The 23,860-nt window shown below is 42.8% G+C and overlaps 1 protein-coding gene across 3 annotated transcripts in view; it reads right to left on the reverse strand.

Moving 5' to 3' along the window:
- Nucleotides 1-3,076: 3,076 nt before the first annotated feature.
- LOC139694761 (synaptic vesicle glycoprotein 2B-like) overlaps nucleotides 3,077-23,860 on the reverse strand; it is a 31,981-nt gene continuing 11,197 nt past the window's right edge. For 2 of the 3 annotated variants that reach the window (XM_071593269.1, XM_071593268.1), the window contains 8 exons: nucleotides 18,950-19,112; nucleotides 17,728-17,849; nucleotides 16,374-16,618; nucleotides 15,476-15,669; nucleotides 10,362-10,657; nucleotides 7,482-7,641; nucleotides 6,975-7,102; nucleotides 3,077-3,408 (listed from right to left, as the gene is read on the reverse strand). In XM_071593269.1, coding sequence (XP_071449370.1) covers nucleotides 3,353-3,408; nucleotides 6,975-7,102; nucleotides 7,482-7,641; nucleotides 10,362-10,657; nucleotides 15,476-15,669; nucleotides 16,374-16,618; nucleotides 17,728-17,849; nucleotides 18,950-19,112 — 1,364 coding nt within the window. In that variant the 3' untranslated portion in view covers nucleotides 3,077-3,352. The remainder of the gene's footprint in view (nucleotides 3,409-6,974; nucleotides 7,103-7,481; nucleotides 7,642-10,361; nucleotides 10,658-15,475; nucleotides 15,670-16,373; nucleotides 16,619-17,727; nucleotides 17,850-18,949; nucleotides 19,113-23,860) is intronic. The other variant, XM_071593270.1, reaches the window with a different exon arrangement.

Raw genomic sequence — 23,860 nt, forward strand, 5'->3', positions numbered from 1 at the left:
TTCTGGGGGTCATGAGATAGCCACACCTATTACCAGAACGCCCCCATTTTGCTTTGAAATCGGGCTCCCTCGATTCCAAAGAATACCTCAAATTTTAGCTTAGTTCTTCCTGGCCGAATATTGGATATCCCTCATGGCGAAGGAACCTCAGAGAAGTGAAGATAGATACAGGGCGCTTTCTCTTCATGTCAGCATTCATATCATAATTTAACGTAATTATTTAACTTGATTGGAGGACCAGCTCCAATTTAGTTTTAGCTTTAGCGTCTTTGTAGACTCATGTATTGGCATTTGACCGAAACTTCTCAAGCCCAATGTTCTAGTTCAAGAACTCCGTAGGGATGAAGGCAACCGTCTTTGTTGTTTTCGACCGAAACAGTCTTTGAGCCTCTGTTTCCTTGCAATTGTGTACAATACCTTGTAAAAGTTCAGTCTTATTCTAGTCAGCCGAATGACGCCATTCGCGGTATCTAGGATTCTTTAACTCAACCAGTAATTTTCCTCCCGGTAAGGAAGGAATGGAGACCGCTATAGAGACTGAAATACACGTAGTTGGGGATAGGACTAGGTGGGGACGCGTAAAGCGCTTCACGTAGAACATTGAGGCAAAGCACTCAATTATCACAGATGGCTTCGGTATTATCAATTCCCTAAAACCAAATGATGTGTGCGCGGAAATGTGCACCCTCACTTTGATTTATCAAGGAAAGCCGTCAATGAGTGCATCCATGAACACTGCAATCCCTGCCTTACATTGCCCTTTACAACCAAATTGCTTGAATTGTAATTAATCATGCTGAGATCCACGAACTTTCTACGTTCATTTGCGCCATCCAGGATGGCTTGTCGTGTGCTTCTCTTCTTTGCCTATCCAAAGCCCTCCTTCTTATCATGGTAAGTAACATGGCAAGTAACTTCCTGTTTGTATGGAGAGGGGATGCGGGATGTCTTGAAAGTCTCCTGTATTTTAACCCTCTAAAATACACGAGACTTTCAAGACATCCTGCATCCCTTCTCCATAACAGCACCTTTTGAAAATATGGGATGAAATGGACAAGACAGCAATGGGCTCGAAGAGGAGTCTTTTGGATTCTAAGATTGCCGATTGGTGAAATTTCACATGGTTTTGGCCCGATTGGCAATCAGATGCTTGAGACTTTCATTCTGAATTGATTCGTATAATTTGCGTTCACATTTTTTTTTCTCAGATTTGAAGAGTGTTGAAGTAAAATCAGAAGAAAAGAGTTCGGGATAGTTTGGTCAATAACCATGGTATTAGTACTTTGAGCCTAAGGTTCCAGCAGCATTTTCAACACCCTGGCTTTACCACGAGCCAGACAGCCGAGACAATGCTCGGGCATGGAGCGTATGGACCGAAGAAGGCCGTGGTGCCCCGGATCTACGCTGGGGGTGGCTGGGGTAAGGCTGACCGTAAAAGCATTATCGTCAGATGCCGTCACTCGTTAGTGAAAAAAGTTGTATTCCAGATTACGCGTAAAATAATTCTCGGTCACATGAGCGAATGCCCTGTGGCTCCCTCCGCGCAATATGGGGCACAACTTCCTGTTTGTCAATTCGGGTGGTCCGTGTACTCTTACCCAAAGCTGTGATCACTTGGTGAAACTTTTATTATTTTCACGATAGTCTATCGTTTACAAGATGTGGCCCACCATAATATGCGTTAAGGTATTCCGGAACATACATTCGAAGGAAGCAAGCACTCTTTCCAATCGAAACGTGACGATGGCTGTGAAACTGAGCTGTAGAACGGTTTCTTAAAAAAAGTCCCAGAGGAAGTCCGTAAATAGTCCTGATGTAAATGTTATGAATGTATTTCCCAATTTCTCCCGTAATTTCAATTTCGTTCATTGCTCCTACTAATGCATTGGAGCGCCATTTACAACGAATAACTGTGAATCCTCCGTGGTTACCCTATGGATTTTATAAATCTATGTGGGGCCTGTAATGTTGAGTGCAATACCTATTTTAACCTCTGTTATCTCTCTCATTTTAATTCGGCGGTCTTCTAGCACCATTTGGTGAACTTTGGCGATGTTTTCGTCGGTAGTTGCAGTTGTTGGACGTCCCGAACGTTCATCGTCTCCCAAGCTCTTCATGCCACGTTTAAATTCAGCTGCCCAAAGTTTCACTGAAGTAAATGATGGTGCAGAGTTCATATACACAGGATCCAACTCATCTTTGTTTTGCGTAGGCGTATTGCTCTTCAAAAACAAATATTTAATGGCAGCTCGATACTCGATTTTGCCCATTTTCACAAAAACACATCAACTTACTCAAACGACTGTTACATAACAACTGCCCGTCCAAAATGGCTGAAACTTTGTTGAGTAACTTTCAATAGATGAGCGACGGAATTCACTAGCTTTATGACGAGTGCTGCCATCTTCACGTCGAGTCGGAAACTTTTCTGACCAAATTCGTCTGACTGCTCTTTGAACCCGACCATTCAGAAAGTTTTTCATCCAACCCCGGATATTTATGCCAAGTGCTTCTAGTTTTTCAAGTATTCTACTATGAGGTACTTTGTTGAAGGCTTTCTTAAAATCTAAAAAAATCGCGCCACTGGAACATTGCTCTCTCCCGAAATAAGTATATCATGAACAAAAAGCGCAACTTGTGTCTCGCAGAATCTACACTTTCGGAAACTGTGTTGATTTTTCATTATTAACTTCTGATTACCGAGGTGTCTCACGATCGAAATAGCAACCATACGATATGTTCCAAAATCTTGCATGGGATGGATTCAATGGATGTGAGGGAGATAGGTATGTAATTACTCGGTTCCTCCTTGTCTCCGTTTTGAAGTATTGGTGTTACGTTAGCCGTTTTCCAATCTCTGGGAACCTTGTGATCTACCAACGACTTCTTAAATACTATTTCTAGATACGGTGCATTTCCCGAAGCTAGATCATAAATTAAGATCAAAATTATGAATAACTATCTAATTAGGAATAGTAAGATTTAATACTTTGGCGCGTCAAAAGTGTAAGTTTTTATTGTAAGAATTTAAAGAAATTTTTATAACTGTATGCTTTAATGTTATTTCGCGATTATTTATGCATATGTGTAAACTTACAAATTATAAATATATAAACAGCATTCTTTGAAAAAATCATACAAAATGTGTACAATAGAACTCAGGGTGCGTATAATATTTAGTAAAAACATTTCAATACCGATCAAAGCTTTGGAATAAACATGTAGCGTGAAATTCATAATACTTTCACTATAGGAATCCGTTGAAAACCATTTCTCTTCAGGATCCGGGCTGTTGCCGGACGGAAGGTGGTTTACTTTCTCTCGGACGACCCCATCTCCGCCCTTGGCCACGTCAGGAGATGACTGCGTTCTTGTTGTTTGGTAGGAATAAACAAAGAACGGCGCATCCTGCAGGATCAGAAAGGGCTCGTTAGTGGTGTAATCAATGCAATAAATAGCACCCTATGCTGCAAAGATAGCATCTGGTGCATGCAAAAAGGAAGAAGCCTTGAGGTAATGAGCGACTTCCTCTTTCTTCCTGCCAGACGCGGGATTCTCTATTTCGTGGGAGTTTTCAAACTCAACAGCAGTCAAGTGCTCATTAGACAGAATACAAACTATTCAATATTATGGTTTGCTCTCGTGGGTGATATTTGAGGGTTTTACGAATTTGAGGGCGTTAGGTTCCCAAGCGTTCGAAGAGAAGAGGTTGTTCCTAAAGAATAAGGCAGCTCACCCGCGATGATCCCAGCGGAGAAGAAGACAGGGATGGCGCAGTTGACGCCTCACCAAGCTCAGGCATCCGGAAAAGCAACTCGCGGTTCAATGCAATAATTTCAGAGCGTAAAAATCATTCGCCTTGACTCGACCGGATATTGAGGGATCTGGGTTCGTGTCCCAGTCAAGGCGAATGATTTTTACGCTCTGAAATTATTGCATTGAAATGCACATTAGCGGATGACTCCGTTAAAAGTTACTGTTGCGGCATCTCCCGCAGTTTCTTTGGAATTTGCAACACGCGGTGTTTTAAGTGGGGTTCCACTATCAGGTCACTATGCACTCAGGACCCTCAATTCATCTCTCAAATGTTAAGTTCATCGTTTTGAATATTCGCCGATTATTTGTTGCATTGCCATGCCAATGAGCAAATATAATCAATCATTTCTTGTGTGAAATAACCTGTTTTGATACCAATTTTTACGAATCACTTCTCATACATATTTGTGTTTTGGCATCCTCATGGCGATCCTACCGACTATGCGTGTTCTGGTGCGGGTAACTTGAGCAGCGATTGATGTGTATGTGGTCAGCACACGCATTTTGCCCTCACTTGCCAATCTGGAGGGCATTCTCGTGAGAGAAATATAGGGCGGAACTTCCCCGCAGACAACATCATCATCCCTCCTTTTCTTGGTGGGATTGGGATCCCGATCCTTACTTGAGGTCTTGTGTCGACAGCAGTTTGATTGAGTACGACGGCCGTCAGGTGGGACGTTAAACTGTGGACCCTTTGAAGCCTTTCGGCAAGAGTTTGCCCTTCCTCCCTTCCCATCCGTCCCCAATGACACAAATGACCTTGGCTGTCGGCCGCCTCCCATTAAAACTACAACTACCCCTTCTCTTGCCGCCATTAGAGCTTGTCTCTGTGTGCGCGTGTGTTATGAGCAGCTACATTAGAGACCTGGACACGCTATGATATCAGAAAATACGCCATGACGGGTAATTAGGCAGGTAATTAAGTTCGAAGGATATGAGCAATAACGGTCAGAAAATTATAGGCGATTATTACGGTGGTAGAATGTCAGCAAGGTTTTAATGTCACTTCAAGGAACATTTTTAACATTATTCGAATGTTTAAATTTTAAGTGAAGGGTGCACTTGAGAGTTTTGTTAGATTAAACTATAAATATTTTTTTTTTAATTTTTAATGTAAATAATAAATAAACTGAAATATATTTCGATGAAGCCGAAAAGTGATTATTTGATAATTGATTTTTCCTTTTAATTGACATAATTTAAAAGTTAATATGAAAAAAAATTCCTTTCGTGTACTTTTTACAATTTTAACGTTAAATAATTATGTGAAAACCTATTTTTGTTATCTTTTATGGACGATCACGACATCTCACAATTACACGGATGTCCATCCAGTGGGTGTTCAGAGGAGTCCCGTTGATGAAAGAGGTCGTCTGCAATTGCATATTCTCTAATATTCGGAAACGTAGCATCAAAGGGAAGCGCATCTTCTAAGTTCCCGGGGGTATGACCCAAAGACGAGGAGCTCGTGATCACTCGTGATTAGAGATCTTCTTCCTCATTTTTATTGAACGAATGCATTGAGAACACGATTTAAATGATGGATGATAATAGTGTGATGCCTCGATGGCCGCCAGTATCAGCGTCACGTCCATCCAACATCACAATAAGTCCACTTTCGGAATGGTCGTCAGCTGCCTCGTCGTAATCTCTTTTAAACCGTCGACGTCAAAAATTTCGTTCAGCGGTTGCAGGGGACATGCCCTGTGCTGCAAACGATGACCTAGGTTTTCTAAAAAAGAGAATAACAGGAGAGGAGTAATGGGTCTACGGCCATGACCCTGAAACAAAAACGCAGCCTTCCCAAAGGTCGGTTGACGAGATAAAGGAGAATGCGACGAGGCAGCTGATGACGATTCGCTCTTAGATTCTTGCTTATTATAATCGCTTTACACACGAAACGACTTCGCAGGTATCCTTGAAGTTTAAAGGTATATTTATATACGAGTAGCATTCTCTTTTACGGGTGGTGGCCCAACACCTCCCGCCATACGCCCTCGTGGCGGCTTGCGGAGTATTACTTAGATGTAGATAGTCAACGGATTTGTCGAAATGCTGGAATTGGGGATTGCACTCACAGATTACTTCAACGGTCGACCTTCCCTTGCGTACCATATAAAACCATTCTGCTATGTATCAGGGCTTACCATATTTTCCACCAGGAAAGGGACCAAAATTCAGGTGTAAATGCTTGGCTGTCACACATGAAACCTCTAACACATCAGAAACACGCAGGTCATACTTTGAAGGAGCTTGGTTTAATGAGACGAGCCGTGGGGAAGTTAATGAAAGATTAAAAGAGAGATATTATTTCGCCTCAGTTAGGTCTTACTTATTTAGAATACAAGGCTATTATTTAGAATACATGGGTAAATTTTCAATTCAGGATTAGGAAAAGGTTTGGAGAAAACCAGCGAGATTATTCAAATTTTGCTTGGATGAAGGAGTGAGCGGGGAGGTAGGAATTGCATTGGAATTAGGATGAGAGGAGCAAGCAAAACTAATCAGGACAACAACGCTTACCAGTGACACCGTGGGCATTATTATGGCCCGACTTTAAATTGGCAGATTGAACCACCAGGACATATAAAACTCTCCCAGAGCACACCAATCATTGCATGATCTACGCAGAGATGCATGCTTTTACGTAAGTTTATGTATGCGCAAATAGACATTCATGGTAACGTATAAGTGAATGCTTATGTATAAAAGGCTGGTGTCCTAACACCAATAACAACTTTCTGTGTTTTGAAGAGAGTATTGCGTTGATGTTCAGGGGGTAGTCACCATTCTACTACATACCATGATGCATAGTCGGCTGAGTTCCATTATTACAACCAAAATGATCGCTTAGAACCAGAACACATCGTAAGCACAGCATTCTTAAGCATTATGTTCGGCAAAATATTAAAAATATCGGATCATCAATATTAAATCAAGTAATTATTCCTTCTTGAGCCAGTTTATGCCTCTGTAGCAATGTGGAATTTAACTATTAAGGTATGGGCGCGATTGCCCCTCCGAGTTGAGTCGCCTAATATATTCGACTCGATAGAAATGGAATGACCTTTAAGAGTCATCTCTCTAGCGCTTTAGTTTGCTTGCATCCGGGCCGTTGTCCCAGAGATTCATCGTTCCTAAAGAATAAGGCAGCTCACCCGCGATGATCCCAGCGGAGAAGAAGACAGGGATGGCGCAGTTGACGTCCAGAAGGAGCCCAAACAGCAGGTTGCCCACGATGGGACCGACGTAGCTCATGTGCATCACCATCGTTGTCGCAAGTCCCCTGTGCAATGAAATACATTCGGATTGACCTACTGAACTCTTCTGGAGCAGTAAGAGTGATATAGAGTTCCGAAAAAGTGGATGCTAATGATAAATTGTGCAAAGGAAAGTAGTTAATCAAACAATTACTCATATATGGAGAAATTGAAAACTTTTTCGATGAAATATATGTTATATTTCAGTTTCAAATTCGTCAAACGAATTAAGGAGAATTCAAATTAATTAAGTAATAGCATAACAGCCTCAAACTCAACTGGAAATATTTTTTTTTCGTTTCGAAGCTCTAGAGTGAAGTTTATTTACTTAAACACTTGAAGGTATTTCGACTGGTGGAATTTATTCGTTGACTTTATCCCTTGAGTAAATAGATGAACGAGTACCTTAATGTAGCTGGGAAGAGCTCAATGATCACAGACATGAGCGTCGAGAAAGAAGCTGCATTGAAAGCTTGTAGGAAACATGATAGCGCCAGATTTTGACTTGCAGATCGGACAAAGTAGCTCCCTGCGCCACAGCATGCAGTTAGCGTCATCGCGGTCACTGAAAAAAAAAGAATGTAAGTTGTAGTCCAATGGAAAATCAACGTCAGGGATTAAAAGATAATAAAGGGTGCATTCCGAGAGTAATGCAATTACAATTTCCACGCCGCTCTCATTGGTTTGAGTGGGATCAAATTACTTGGAGTTGGTGGAAAGGAGGCTAATCTTTGCCGCAAAACCAATTTGAGTGATCTCCAAGCTGTGGAAGTGGCAGGACGTCAGTTATGGTAAACCTCTGCGCGCCGACCATGCCAAGAAAATAATGGAATCGACAATCGAGCAGCGTTACGCGATTACTAAGTTTTGAGCTAAGCAGAAAAAAATATATGGAGGAGACTGGCAAAATGATTCGTGAGGCTTACGGGGCTCTGCTCTGCCCTACTCGTTCCGGGGTGGTTAAAGGCCTTTAAGGAGGGCCGGGAAGAGGTTCACGGCGAAGAATGAGCAAATCGAAAGTGAAAGCAATGCTCATAAAACCGAGGAGTGGTCCATAAGGAGTTTTTCCCTCAAATACAGACAGTTATCACTGCCTGCTACGTGGATGTGCTGGAAAGACTCCGAAAAAGTGCAATCAAGACGAGAAAAGACATCTCCGCCACCTGGCAACTCCATCATGAAAATGCATCATACCACAACGCTACGAGTCCGCGAGTTCTTGGCCAAACACCAGGTGCCAACGCTGCCCCATCCCCCCTAGAGTCCTGACGTCGCCCCAGCAGACTTCTTTTTGTTCCCTCGGATTAATGCAGCCCTGAAACGAACCCGTTTTCCATCCATAGAACAGATCCAATCAGCCGTGACGAAGACCTTGCGAGAGGTCTGTAAAAGACGCCTTTCAGGGCGCTTTTGCTTACCAGCGACTCTTCCAGCCATGTCCCAAGGTCAGGAATGTGAGAATTTTAAGTATTAATCCTGTTCAATAAATTACTTTTAAAAAATAATGCATTACTTTAGGAACGCACCCTGTATTAATTGAAACGGTACATAAAAATATATTAAGGTGGTGCTGAGTACTATATTCAAAAGAGAATGACGTTAATAAGAGAGAGGAAGGCTCTTGCTATTGTCCACTGAATAAAGATATATTTTCGACTAGCTCCGATGTGCTACATTATTGTCAAGTGAAGCTTTCAATTTATGGAATCTAATATGTGCATATGCATGAAATATATGAGGTAGGGAAACCGGGTTGTCCCCACGTGTTGGGTGGGGTTGCGAGCATTCGCCATGGATCGGTTCCACCACATAACGGCTGAAACTTAAATTCATGTTTGGTATTGAGATGATTAGGAATGATTAAGGGCTGAATATCGAATTAGTTAAATAGAATCTAAATTAAAACACGTTTTCATCGAGTTAAAAGCCGCCATTCGCCAACGAAAACGATAATAAGTGACGCCACGATGCATTCAATTGTCCAAACATCTGATCTGAACGCCAGCGACGGAGGTAGGAATCGGGTTGTGGGACAGGTGATGCCGCAGGATAATGAAGACGATACGGACGGATCGCGCAGCTAACGAAGTAACTGTACGGGAACTTCTTCGTATTAAGAGCAGGGAAAGAGAACAGCCGAATGAAAACTGACAGGAAGTCAATTGGGCGTAATGGACTCACGTTGAGACGGTATCGCCTGATGAAGACCAGCATCAGGGGCGAATTGAAGACGAGAAAAAGTGTTGAGGGAGACTTTGGCATGCATGAGGAGAAATTAATGTACACAAAGTTTGCTGATTTCGGAGGTCGATAGGACAACAAGTATTAAACTTGGATTTGCGAGTGCGTGTGTGCACATCTCTCTATCGGTCAACTCGGTTTCTTCAACCTTCACGTCTGACACCACTTTAATTTGCATCGCAAAGCAGGAGTCTTCCTCCAGAGTTCGTCCCATCTTAACTGCAAAGACCCCCGTCAAAACCGTATTCACAAACGTCTCTTTTATACAGTGGGTCACCATCAAAAACAAACTCTCTTACCCCCCAGGGAAGGATTACTGTGGCAATTTTGATCAATTATTCATTTAATTAATTAATTCATTCAAAGAGTATCTTCGCCTTCTACAATTCATTTTGAATGCAAACTTACTTATTTTCCCAGATCGATTCCTTCGACGTAGGGCATAATGTTCGTTTATCTCAACAGGAATGTAAAGTTAAAAAACCTAAATTTTATTTCCAAATATTTTGTCAGTATTGGTTAAAATGAAATTTCATAAATGAATGAAAAAGCAAAATTTTTATAAACTAACAAAATGTTTTCATGGTCTTTGCCGCACTCTTTTCCCCTAACAATCGATTGTTGTTGTTTGAAATTATCCTCAAGCTTTTTCACGGTCCTTTCCAAGTTTAAATTTATCTTTCATCTCGGTGACCGCGGTAATGAAGTGTTTTACAGCGAGCACGATTATTTTTTTTTCATTGATTAAATAATCCACGTTCACATAGCAACGTTATCATTTCGGTTTGTTTTTTCTGTGAGACTATTCTTTTCTCATTGAAGCTTGTGGCTGTAAATCCGCCGAAGACGTTTAACTTCGTGTAGTCTTCCTCTTAACTTCGTGTAAGCTTTGTGAATGCAGTATGTGCAATATACATCACGTTTCACCTCGATGTTAGTTTTCGCAGGTCGCAGACGTGGTCGTCGCAAATAATTCTCCCCTTGCCCTCCGCGTCAATCCTCGCGGGGCGGGAAACGAGGGCGGTCGACCCCATGTCTCCTTACCTATGACCCTCTTTCGTCCTATCCGCTCCACGAAGGCCCCCGTCAGGAAGGCGAATATGATGCTCGTGGAGCCAATGGAGAACGTGTTGATGAACACCTGCGGCTGGATGGTGTCGTCCGAGCAGTCCATCATGGTGGTCGCGTTGGTGCCGTTGCCCAACGCGAGCACCCACTGCGGTGTCGCCACCTCCATGTTGGCCACCTCACACACGGACGCCGTCTCGTTCGGGTGCGCCATCTGGAATTCCTCGAATCGATTGAACAGCTCCGGGAACCACATCCCAAAGCCAAAGTATCTGCAATCAAGAGGAGAACAGGTTCATATTTCCGAAGGATGGTTTTCTGCATGCAGAGGATGTTTTGGGAGGTTAACGAGGTTGACAAAGAGGAGTGCCCTGTACATCCATCAACAACACAGTTTGATGAAAATGTGCAAAAACTAAGACATATGCTCAATTCTGATTAGCCTCTAAGCGTCAGGATGTCTGCAGATTTCATTACTCAGAGAACCCTAGTGCATAGCATTCTTAAATAAGATTTAGCCATGAGAAAGCTGTACCAATATGGTCACCAAGGTGATGTCAATAGACTGCTTGTGTGACAATATTGCCTTGGACCTCTTGGACTACTGTGAAAGTTACCGGAAATTTTTTAGACCAGGCGGTTACTGGTGATAAGGCGGGCTTTTGAGTACGTCCCAAGCACAACCCCTTTTAGTACCATTTTAGATCACTAGATTAATTCAAATAGGCCGTGACGAGGTGCCCGAACGAGACTCCATTCGACACATTCGAGGAGGCGTATCAGAAGCACGACAAAAGGCGCTGACATCGGTGTGTTGATGCAAAAGGGTGCTGTTTTGAAGATTTTTAGTGAATTGTACTTTGATCTGCAAAAATTGTCTACCCTGATTCATTCCGCTAATTTTTTGGGACAAACCATTTATAATTATATATCTTCTATGCATATAAAAGAAAGTCGGAAATCGTGTTCGTTACACCATTTATAACTCAAGAACGGCTACATCGATTTTAATAATATATCGTTTTTTTCGATACGACCCGGCCCAGAATAGCGGAATAACCATTAAAATATCGTAAAAGTATAACATCGTGTTATCGCATCATAATACCGTATAGTATCCCTTCATCGAAGATTTTTCAACGTCGGAAGCAAGGCGAAGCGGTTCCTGGTCATCCGGATGTGGGTTCTACTGATCCTCTTGCCCGTATTTATACAGTTCATCCGAAGAATGATGAATGCTGTTGCTAGTGGATGTTCGAGGGCCAACTTATAGTGTGCCCAACATTTCGTTCTGCATGTCAAGAGCTAAATTTCTTTGAAAACGATAATTATTAGGACACAACAATGGCCGAGGCAACTAATTCTGCATCTCCAAGTCAGATACGCGTATTATTTGTTATCATCCTTTCGACATGCTTCCCATCCAATCCACGTGACCTGTGGAAAAACCTCTCGAGAATTGGAACGTGAACATGATCACTATGAATTAGATCAATAAATTCAAATAAATGTGCCCCTGGTGAAGCACCAACAGGAGGAAGTATTATTATTTTATTATTAAGTAATCTACCGGTTAAGGTAGATTTTTAGATGGACAAAGCTATTAAATAAAACATTTTGTGACTCCTAACAAAACACAAAATCCAGCATCCTACTCTATATCAGGTCCCTCTTCATCTCTGAGTAATTTCTGCCTCCCTTCATCCCGTCCAACATCCCTATCCTGTTCCTTCCCTTTCCTCGTCTGCCTAACATTCTCCCCTCAATTACAGTCTTCAACATCCCACTGCCGGTCAATACCCCCTTCATTCACTTTTCCTGCCTCCATACGATTTCTCCCAGATAACCTCTCCCTATACCTACCATACCAAGTACTTCCTCATTTGTTTCCTTCTATGCCCACTTCACCTTCTCCATTCTTCTCTACACCCACATTTCAAAAGCCTCCAGTCTACGTCTATTCTCCTGCTTCGATGACCACGTTTCCGCACCGTACATAGCTACGCTCCATATCAAGGTTTTTACGGGTCTTTTCTTAATATCCTTACTCAACGTCCCTGTCATCAACTCCCTCCTCCTTGTGAAAGCCTCTTTGCCTAGCGCAATTCTTCTCCTTACGTCCCTACTACATTGACCGTGTTGGTCCAAAACACTTCCCAGATACGTAAACTGCTCTACCTGCTCTAGTTTTTGCCCTCCTATTTTAATGTTTAGCTTAGCCTTTTTCTTTCTAGGTAATCGCATTGCCTTTGTTTTATAATATTGATTTTAATCCCATACCTGCTGCACTGAATTTCCAATTCACTCAGCAATGCTTGCAGCCCCTTGGCTGAATGACAAACTAAAGCTTGGTCATCGGCGAACCTAACTGATTTTAAGAATTCCCCACCAATTTTCATTCCTACCTCCAGTTCTTCCCATGCCTCTTTAATCATTTCCTCTGCATACAGGTTGAACAGCAACGGTGATAATGGGCAACCCTGCCTTACACCTCTTCCTAACACTGTCCATCCGGACTCCCCGTTCCCCACTCGCACTTGAGCAGTCTGAGACATGTACAGGTCGCGGATTAGCCTCCTCTCCATCCAATCTATTCCTATTTTCTGCAATATACTCATTAGTTTTTCCCAATTCACTCTATCAAACGCTTTTTCGAAATCTACGAAACAGGCAAATACCTCCTGGTTGTGTTCTATAATCCTCTCGATTAATAATCCCATTACTGCAATGGAATCCCCTTCCTAAACCCAAAGTGATCATCCCCTAAGTAATCATTTGCCCTACCCTCTATCCTTTTTTTTATGATCCTGAGAACAACTTTAGCTGCGTGGGATATCAAACTTATTGTCCTATAGTCCTCACATGATGTTGTCTTTACCTTTTTCGGAATAGGAACTAAACCTGATCTCACAAAGTCTTCTGGCCAGATTCCTTCCTATTAAAAACTATCATCCCATATAGGCTCTTCCTCCCAAATTTGCCTAAACATTTCAGTAGTTCAGCAGGAATGTTATCCACCCCCACAGCCCAATTTAGTTTTATCTCCCTTAATGCCCTTTCTATCTCCTCGTTGATTATGCCTGGACATAAGCTATCTTCCTCTACGTCATATTCTTTTTCAATGTCTAATATTTTTGGTCTAATTTCTTTACTATACAGTTCTTCTATATACTCCTTCCATCTCTCTTGGATCTTTCCTGTGTCAACTATTACCATACCCGCCTTATGTCTAATTGTTGGCATAGATATCCCTTTCTTACTTCCCGATAACGATTTAACTATTATGTACAGCGCACCAACTTTACCCTTCCTTTGCAAACTTTCCATATCCTCACACTGGGTCTTCCACCATGCTTCTTTTGCTTTATTTGTTGCCCGCCTCAATTTATTGTTTAATCTTGTAGTTTAATTTTGTACTTCATTTTGCTTAGCGGTGTATTTACATTCTTCCATTTTCTCCGCTGATCCATCTTTGTAATCATTTCATCCGTGATCCATGGTTTCCTAGTCCTTTTAGCGTTAACCTGAATACTAACTAAAATTTGAAATAGAAATATATTATCATTTTGTCGATATCTATCGCCAATTGTGTGCATGTAAAGTTAGAGGTCATAGACGACGGTTGTTTTTGGAGAAGTTCTATTTACAGGGTTCGTCCGGAAAATAAGTGTACTGATTTTTTCCCGCCGCTCCAGGCGCGCCCAGCACCGCTCTGACGGGCTGCGATATGAGGGGGGTATGTTGCCAAGCGACGCTGAAAAAGGCAGTCGGCTCTGAGCTGTGGTGTAGTGAGGAGCTCTGTTAACGCGAACCTCCACGCTCGACCCACGTCACGGAACGAGATGCCGACGTTTTTGGAGCAGCGTTATTCCATCAAATTTGCGGTAAAGCTTGGGAAATTGTCTACCGAAACTGTCGGTATGATTAACCAGGCTTACGGGGAGTCAGCCATGTCCAGAAACATGATCTTTCCGTGGCACAAGATGTTCGTGGAGGGCAGAGAAGAGGTCGACGACGAACCACGGCCTGGACGCCCATCAACGACACTCACCGACGAAAATGTGCGAAAAGTTCGTGATGTACTGAACTCTGATCGTCGTCTTAGTGGTCGGATGATAGCAGAGCAGTGTAATCTTCGAAAACGAGTCGCCCGCGTCCGGCCAGCGATCAAAAACATCTGGCGGCTGCATCACGACAATGCGCCGTCTCACACCGCGCTCGTCGTGTCGGACTTCTTGGCCAAGCACGGCGTGGCAACGCTGCCGCACCCGCCCTACAGCCCAGACTTGGCACCACCGGACTTCTTTCTGTTCCCGAAGATAAAGAGGAGTTTGAAAGGAACGCGATACGGGACTTTGGACGCCGTCAAAGAGGCCGTGACGACGTGTCTTCGAGAGGTTCCCGATGATGCCTTCGCGGGAGCGTTCCAGGAATGGGAACGCCGCTGGAACAAGTGTATCGACTCACAAGGGTCCTATTTTGAGGAATATTAGCTTAAGATATGTAAAAGTGTAATAAATTTTTTTTCCTGAGCTCAGTACACTTATTTTCCGGACGAACCCTGTATAATCCGCTCCACGCACAAAAAGCCCTGGAAGATCGGATTTTTGTAAAAAGAGTGCAGAAGCAAATACGAACTTAAAAGTACCCTGTAATTACAAGTATTTATTTATTACTTTCGAATAAAAAGGGTCGAAATTCTTCACAATCACCGCGGATAGCCGACAATCTCTTCTAGTTGAGACCATAGATAAGACGAATACCAATCAAGCTACACATCAATACTTATTAGCCATTATTTAAATGTACACAAATATTTGCCATATCATCCAAAATTCAAGGGAACTTAATGAAGGCAGCAGTCACATCGGGAAACATCAACTTCAAGCGGCATATATAGCGTCAATGGGCCATTTCGTGTTGTGGCCATCGGTGGATAGCTAACCTCTGGGGAAATATGAAAGTCCTTTTAAAAAGAGAGAACCTTTATTTTTAAACTAATCGTCGAAACCTCCGATGACGGTTCGTTGAGTTTTCCCAAAGGATATCAGCGAATCAGGGATGGAAGAGTGGAAATGGTGGGTGCTTACCCGAGTTGGAGAGAGAATAGACTGCTGAGCCCAATCATAGTGTTCTTGAGAAGGGGAGGTCGGAATAAATCGCCCATTTGACTGATCGTGTCCATCAGCCTTGACGCGATGCTCTGGCTCTCCTTCCTCACTTCCCCCGACCCATTCCAGCCACCATCGCCCTCCAGCGAGTTGTTCATTTCCAGCCGCTTCACCTAAAACTCAAAGATTTCATTGAAATATATTCATTTGAAATATTTACATTTGAAGTATTTACATTTGAAATATTTACATTTGAAATATTTACATTTGAAATATTTACATTTGAAATATTTACATTTGCAATATTTTTCCAAACCAGAGAGCCCACAATTTCATTTAAAACACTCCCAGTGTTTATTTCATATATTTTTTGATGAACTAAATCAATAATGCCGATCAGCCGATGAATATCAAACATTTGAACACCTACAGCCCTTTCCAAAAGCACTTGAGGCGTTCCCAGTTTCGTTATACAGTGACGTTTCCTTTATGTGTTATTATAAATGTCTATCAAAAGATTGACAAAAAACAACGAAAACTTTCATCACTGTCTCCGCAGAAGTCTCGGACGTGGTCCATGAATGAGCGGTGTCATGACTGAGGGAAAAAATGAATTTTCATCGAGGGTTGCGGAAACTGGGAGAAGTGCGTTATACTCCAAGGGGGCTCCAAGGAGCAATACTCGAGTGCCCTTAATCTGGGACGGGATATCTCATCCAGAGACATTCTCGCTAATATTTACACACCCTTTGCAATTGCGTGCGGAATTACAAGGGAATTAAGCGTATCCTGTGGACAAATGAGCGATGGGGAGTGGATGTAGTGCTAATTTCGCCGAAACAATATTCGGCCGTTGCTTTCCGCCCTTTTGTCTTACCGGATAGGAATTGTGCGGTTTTCCCGTGTTCCAGTGATATATTCGCCTGAAAACTTGGAGAGCTTCGTCGTGTCTCCCTTTGGTCAGGAGGAAAGCGGGAGATTCCGGGAAGAAGTAGATGCAGGCGACGGAGAGGATGGAGGGGATTGCCGCGGCCGCGATGAACACCCTCCAGGAGTTGTAGCGGAAGCCGATCTCCGCGGACCCGAGGAGCCAGGGGCGGGGGATGATCGCCCACGCGACCACTGCAAGGGAGGAAGAAGGACGGCCGGGCCAATAATTCCCAAGCCCGGAAAGCACTCTTTTTCCAGGTTACCTAATTTATAGATTTTGTTTTTGGAATAGCACAACCTTGACACCCTTTACAATTGTTTGACTCGTCCCAGGGCACAGACTGACCCGCAATCAAATATAGAATTATGGTCAATGCAACATTTTCAGAGTGTAAAAATCATTCGCCTTGACTGGGATTCGAACCCAGATCCCTCAATATCCGGTCGAGTGCTTTAACCACTTAAGCTATCGAGGCGTCCTCTTTAACTCTGACATTTTTGGGGCTTTATAAGAGGACGCCTCGATAGCTTAAGTGGTTAAAGCACTCGACCGGATATTGAGGGATCTGGGTTCGAATCCCAGTCAAGGCGAATGATTTTTACACTCTGAAATTGTTGCATTGAAAAGCACATTAGCGGATGACTCCGTTAAAGGTTACTGTTGCGGCATCTCCCGCAGTGTCTTTGGAATAGAATCTTGCCATTTTAAAACATTCTTCCCTTATTCATTCTGCTCGCGTCACCCTTTTCTTTCCCCTTCATTTACGTGTATATAATACCACGCAAGCCGCTGCAAGGGAAAGGGTGAACGTGGCAGGAAGGGAGTGAATGCCGGTTCAAAGAAGAAGGAGCCGACCAAAAAGGAAGCGGGGAGGAGAGAGGATGTGTTTGGCTGAAATTATGTCATGTTGTCACTGAATTGGAGAATATGGAGTTCCAGGACCGCGGGGATGCGCTTGGGGCAGGAAAGGCGAGGCTCGAAGCCGGGAGGGAACGGAAGGCGGTCCTGCATTGCGTTCTTTGACGGCAAATCTGATTCCTAAGAGTAAAAGTGAGTCTTGCTCCTTGCGAGCACTCCCGCTGTCAAATCACTGCAATGCTCATTTAAACAAATTATCAAGACACATTGTCCAATAATTCGTTAAGAATGGCATTTGAGTACATAATTAGAGAGTTTTCTTCAGGGTTACGATGGGTTGCTGATTCTACATTAAGAGTCATGCATTTTGAAGGGGCGATTACGTTCAGGCTGGTGATGAACACCCTCAAGATCTTTCGACTCATGATATATATGTACTTACAAGGGATTAAAAGGGTTCCCAGTGCCCAGAACATCTCCACCCAGCATAGCGCTCTGCTCCTGTATTTCGACGAGTGCAATTCCCCCAAGTAAGGGTAGCATACTGCAAGAGCCGCCAAATTTCTGTCCAGCAAAGATGCAAGCCCGGCGAAGAAGCAGGTGAAGAGAGAGAGAGAGAAAGAGGAGTCAATTTGGAAAATGTTTTTAACGGTTAAATATTGGCGAAGGTCATTTTTCACACGAGGGGAATAGTAATTTCTTTTCTAAAATTATGATCCAAAGTCAAATTTATCCCGATTCTTAAAATAACTAGATTACATTGCGGTTAATGCTTTTATGAAAATGAGTCCAAGATGTGGATTACATTATTTGTATTACATTTTGAATATGAGATTAAGAGAAGGCTATTTGTTGATGCTCATTTAAATACATATTTTAATTGCCATTGTAAATGCATTATTACCCTGCACCGATAGGGCAGGGTAATAATGCATTATCGCCTCGAGTTAACCAATAATTATGCTCACAGAGTACTCACATTCATCAGTTTAACTTTATGAAATAATGAGAATTTCCTTAATGAATCTATTTTTCCAAATTTACTCACAACTCTACAGACACATTCGGAAAACATGTCAATGTACATCCGCAAGCAAAGCCGCCCCTCATTTCAGCACCAAGCCTTGGCATCAACAAGAATGACTTTAACGGTTGAGTTATCCCTACATTTTGAGGCACTGATTCCCTAATGGGCATTATTCTGGTATGCTTAACTTGTTATTATTACCTGCGGAAAGCATGTAGTAATCATTTGCGTGAAATAATATGAGCAGGGAAAATGAAGAAGCAAAACGAAAAGAAATTTCACTCAGCTCGAGCAGTGCTAAAAATGGTTGCACCCTCTTTTATTCGCTCGAATGGGGAAAATGTTATCAATAATGACCTTTAACATGAATATACATTGGGTAAATTATATGTGAACTATTTGTTGCAAGCGTTGTAAGGAACGTGTAATTTAAATTTTTATGGGTAAACTATTGACAAAAATGTATTTAATGATTTTTATACCACTTAAGTAATTGATGACGACGATTGCTAATCTTCCTGAATGATTTCACTGGCATCAGCTGCTCTCAAAACGACACTGACATCAAACGGCGAGAATACAACTGGAATCATTTAAGAGAGAATATTAAATGAAACAGTGTTTCTGAATGGCTCACGTTAGTCCGGTGACAAGTCGGAAGAATACAAACGGCCAGAATGTTTGCATGAGGCTGGAGAGGATGGCGGCCACAGCGTCGATGGCGAGGGCCGTCAGGATGACCGACCGCCGTCCCCACGAGTCCGCCAGTTTGCCCCAAATGCATGCACCCACGAGGGTGCCTACGGGTGCCATTGCACCAAAGGGAAAAGCACAGGTTATTTGTCAATATTACGAGTATTCAGTCAACATGTTCACTAATGAAAATAACTTCGAAAGCGTAACTCATTATCAAATCATAAACGGACAGTACTGCATGCAGGTCTTATCCCTCTCTTCGTTGATAAAGGTGGCTACGACCACCGAAAATTAGTGAGTCTCTTTTTTTGTGTGTTTCTGTGTAATTGTCTGTGTCCACTAGTGCTAAATTAAATACATTAAAATTCACGTCCGCGAGACTTTCAAAAAGTGCTATATAAATATATATATCAATATATGTGGGTCGTCCAGTAGGGTAGTCCAGTGGGTAGAGCATTGGACTGCTGACTGGAGGGTCGCGGGTTCGATTCCCGGGAAAGGCACTCTGGGCACCTGCTGCTCCACCCAACCTATGTAATTTTTCGGGTACCAGATCTTCCTGGGAAACCATAACCGGTACAGGGAAAGGAACTGGCCCCCCTACCCTGATGTGTGAGTTTCACACGCCGTCGGGCTTAGCACTGGGTGAACTCTACCATCACCTACTAAACCGACCTTCGGGTTGATTACTGTGTTTATGGTTTTTTTAATATATTATTTATAAGGTAATCTAAGGTAGGTTTTGGGTGGACACTACTACCAAATAAATAATTTGTGACTCCTAACAAAACACAAAATCCAGCATTCTACTCTACATCAGGTCCCCCTTCATCTCTGAGTAATTTCTTCCTCCCTTCAACCCGTCCAACATCCCAATCCTGTTCCTGCCCTTTCCTCGTTTGCCTAACATTCTCCCCTCTATTACAGTCTTCAACAACCCACTACCGCTCAATACGCCCTTTATCCATTTTTCTTGCCTCCATAGGATTTCTCCCTACCTGCTATAGGTTTTCTTTCTTTCTTTCAACCCTACCTCCAGTTCTTCTCAGGCTTCATTAATCATTTCGTCCTCATATAGATTAAACAGCAACGGTTATAATGGGCAACCCTACCTTACACCTCTTCCTAACACTGCCCATTCTGACTCTCCGTTCCCCAGTCGCACCTGAGCTACCTGAGGCATGTACAGGTAGCGGATGAGACTCTTGTCTCTCCAATCTATTCCAGTTTTCTGCAATGTACTCATTATTTTTTTATAATGCAATCTATTAAACGCCTTTTCGAAATCTACGGAACAAGTAAATACGTCCTTGTATTCTACAGGGTCCGCACAGTAAATGTCGGGACTGGTTCCAAAAATCAAATTTTATTGCAGTTATCATTATAACTACTCAATAGTCTTCAAAATATATTCCTCCTGCATCGATGAACTTAGTTCGGCGCGTTTGTCACTCATCAAAAACCCGCTGGATATCAGTTTCCGGAATATTGTTGAGAGCCTTTGTCGTCGCCGCTTGAACCGCCTAGATGGAGTCTAACCGATATCCTTTGAACTCCCTTTTTATTCGCGGAAACAGGAAAAAGTCAGGTGGAGCCGGCTCAGGCCTGTAGGGGGGGGGGTGGCGAGGCATTGTTTTCATGCCAATTTTCGTCAGCAGCTGCCACACAACAGTCGCACCGTGGCACGTTCCTCGCTCAAGACTTTCGGCACCAACTTCGCGCACATTTTCCTCATGGCAAGATCCTCTGTTACAATAGTGTGGACGGTTCCGACTGAAAGGCCGGTCTCCTCACTCATCAGGGCGATGGTTAAACGTCTGTCAGAGCCCAAAACGTTTTTCACTATGGCCACCTGAGCATCGGTTCGAGCGGTTGTCGGGCGTCCGACGCAGTGCTCGTCTTCGACGAGCTCCCGGCCTTCCTTAAACATCTTGTGCCACTCAAAAACTCTTGCGCGGCTTAAAGCATCATCCCCAAATGCCTGTTTAATAAGTTCAAGGGTTCCGACACGGATTTCCCCAGTTTAACGCAAAACTTCACAGCGTAGCGTTGCTTGACACTGCGCTCCATGCTAGTACGACGACACCACAAACAATCACATGTCACAAAAATCCACCTCATATCTCAAAGCATGCCCGTAGGCGACGGAACTAAAGTGCACCTGAGTGGTGGGGGACCGCTCTACCGAGTTGCTTCTCACATGCAGTCCATTCGAGACCTGAAATAGCTTAACTTTTTGCTCAGTTCTCTCTCTCTAACGGCTTCAATGGAGGCTACTATTTGTTTGCGATTTAAAAAAACACTTGTTTTCTCCCTGGTCGATGGGCAAGTCTCCAAAAATTCAGTTTATTTTTGGTCGGTAAAACCATGAAAAAAGTAATCATTCACTTGCCCGAAATAAAACGAAACGGATTCGAAAAGGGACATTGCATTGATACAATTATATTACGAATTTAAATTACAATTGGAAATACACTTACCAACAAATTTGCCGTCAATTTAAAGAGTTCTTATGCTACACATCAAGGCCGTATTTTTTTCACATTTTCAAGTTTTTAACCACCCTCACTTCCATTTCCAAGTTCAATTTATCATCAAATTAAGATAAAACTGCCACTTCATCAGATAAATACCGCAATTTTAATGGATGCTCTTGAAATCGCTGGGTTCGCCAGTTTTTCGATGATTTTAGGAAACCCAAGCCTTGATCCGGAGTTTTCACTGCATTCTTTTTTAACCTTATGGTGCATTTTTACGACGGATGAACATATACCCCGTCAGCGCTACCTGACCTTCGCCACTAGGTTCAATTTTAGATCCCAGTCAAAACACTTTTTATGTACATATTGCTCCTGACATTCATTGAGTCAAATGCATAGCGCCTGATGGATGGATTTCCAATTTCATTCCCAGGGTCCGCCAAAAGGCAATAATGAAAGTTGAACAAGTTCGCGATAGTTGGCATCCCATGGTTATTTTGTACGAGTATTCCTTGTTCTCCGTTGGGAATACAATCAACTCCCGTTTTTCTGACTTGCTAATGTTTTTCTCTTAATTGGTGGCCCTCTTGAAAATAATTGGCATCTATACTTTTCCATGTACTCTTTATGCGAAAAACGTATTAGGCAGTTTATTTGCAAATGCAGAACTAATGCATACATATGATGCCGACCGGGAAAAAAATCTGTCCAAATTTTGTTCGATTGGAATCGCAGCAAATGTGATGCGACCCGTATTTGAGGCTGTCGTACCGCTGCATAGAATTTCCATTTCATTATCTAATAGCAGGCCTTAAAGCAAATTAGGAACTGCGTTGGACTCTTCTTCACCGGTGGCAACCAGTATATTCGGAATGGCAATCAACTGTTCTTTATCTCTATGTGATATCACTAGTGGCAATCTTTCTTCTTTTGAAGACTTGGCATTCAAAGCCGGCATTGATTTGCCACCCCAATGGATTCTTTTAAAGGCTGACTTCGGTGACTAAAGTTTCGATTGGATGGATCTTTCCTCATTTCGTCCTGAGCTCAGTGAATAGAGGAGATGAGATTCCTTTGGTGAAGCACTAGGGTGGAAATGGAGGGGATATAGGTTCGAGTCCGAGTCAAGGCTGATGAGTTTTGCTCCCACTGAAATTTATGAATTGCGACTTAGCAAATAACTCCTTGGAAGAAGGAGTCTCGGTATCTCCCGCGGTTCATTGAACTCTCGTCTATCCCGGCGAGATAACCAATTTTTCGCATCCACGATATCATACTTCCTTCTATTTTTACCATTTGAATGACAAATGCGTGAGATTTTTCAAATAGCTTATCTGAATTTGTTAATAATTCCTTTTGGTCGGATTTTATAAGCAAAAAGTCCACCTACTTAAGTTTCTTTGATTTATTTGGATTTTCCAACCTAATTCCAAATAAAGAGATCAGCGATCGCACTGGAAGAAAATTTCTCTTATCGTATGCTTAAAAAAAAAGAGAAAAAACCCGACGGTTTGAAAGTGGGTGCCAGAGGGGTCAGCTATTGTAGAATTGTTTTCTCCCCTAAACGCGGGTATTCATCAAAATCACACCATATCGGTGACGTAAGGAAAACGGAAGTGAAATGCGGCCCTGTCCAACACCTCTAAATGTAACACACAAAATATTTGGGCTAGTCGGACCGCTTTTAAGTGAAACAGGCTTAGGTATAAAGCCGTTGTACCAAGAATTGGCTTCGTTAGGTATTAGACCGCGATCCTCAATGAGCAGCTACAGAGTTTCGGTGTAAAAACTAGTCAACGCCGGCTTGACTAGCACTCCTTTTTAGTCGACGCAGCGATGGCACTCAACACACTGGTTGTGTTTAGTGTCCTTGCTGCTGCGAGCCATCGGTCGGGAAAGACCTATTTCGCACTAGTTCTTCCAGCACACTCAAACAGTTCTTAAAATCTTCGATTTCTTATGACTTTACAGGATTTGGCAAGCGATCGCAGATAGATTTGAGGTCCGTCCGATCTGTGAACCACGTGGCGAGGTGACCGGCCCGATGAGCCCACCGGCGCGGGTTTGACATTTCGATCTTCGCCATCTCTATCCACTTTCTCCAACTTTCTATGGCGGGTTCGCCACCATACTCAGTGGGATTCGCACCTGCAAAGTTTCCATTAGTTATGATGACACTATTTACCAAGATATTTTAGTCAAAACTATTTTCACCAATGTCCGCGTTCCAAGACATCGCGCAAATGTGCCGTCTGTAATTGCAATTATACTTTATTTCGTCCTTCGACAAAGTAGAAAGAAGTCAGAAGTCAGATCGTGGCGATCGTCAGATAACTCCGTTTAAACCTCACAATTTGGGCCGTCCTGGTCGA

This window comes from Hetaerina americana, unplaced genomic scaffold (genome assembly GCF_022747635.1).
Source record: "Hetaerina americana unplaced genomic scaffold, ioHetAmer1.1.p SCAF_54, whole genome shotgun sequence".
In the NCBI taxonomy this organism is placed as follows: domain Eukaryota; kingdom Metazoa; phylum Arthropoda; class Insecta; order Odonata; family Calopterygidae; genus Hetaerina; species Hetaerina americana.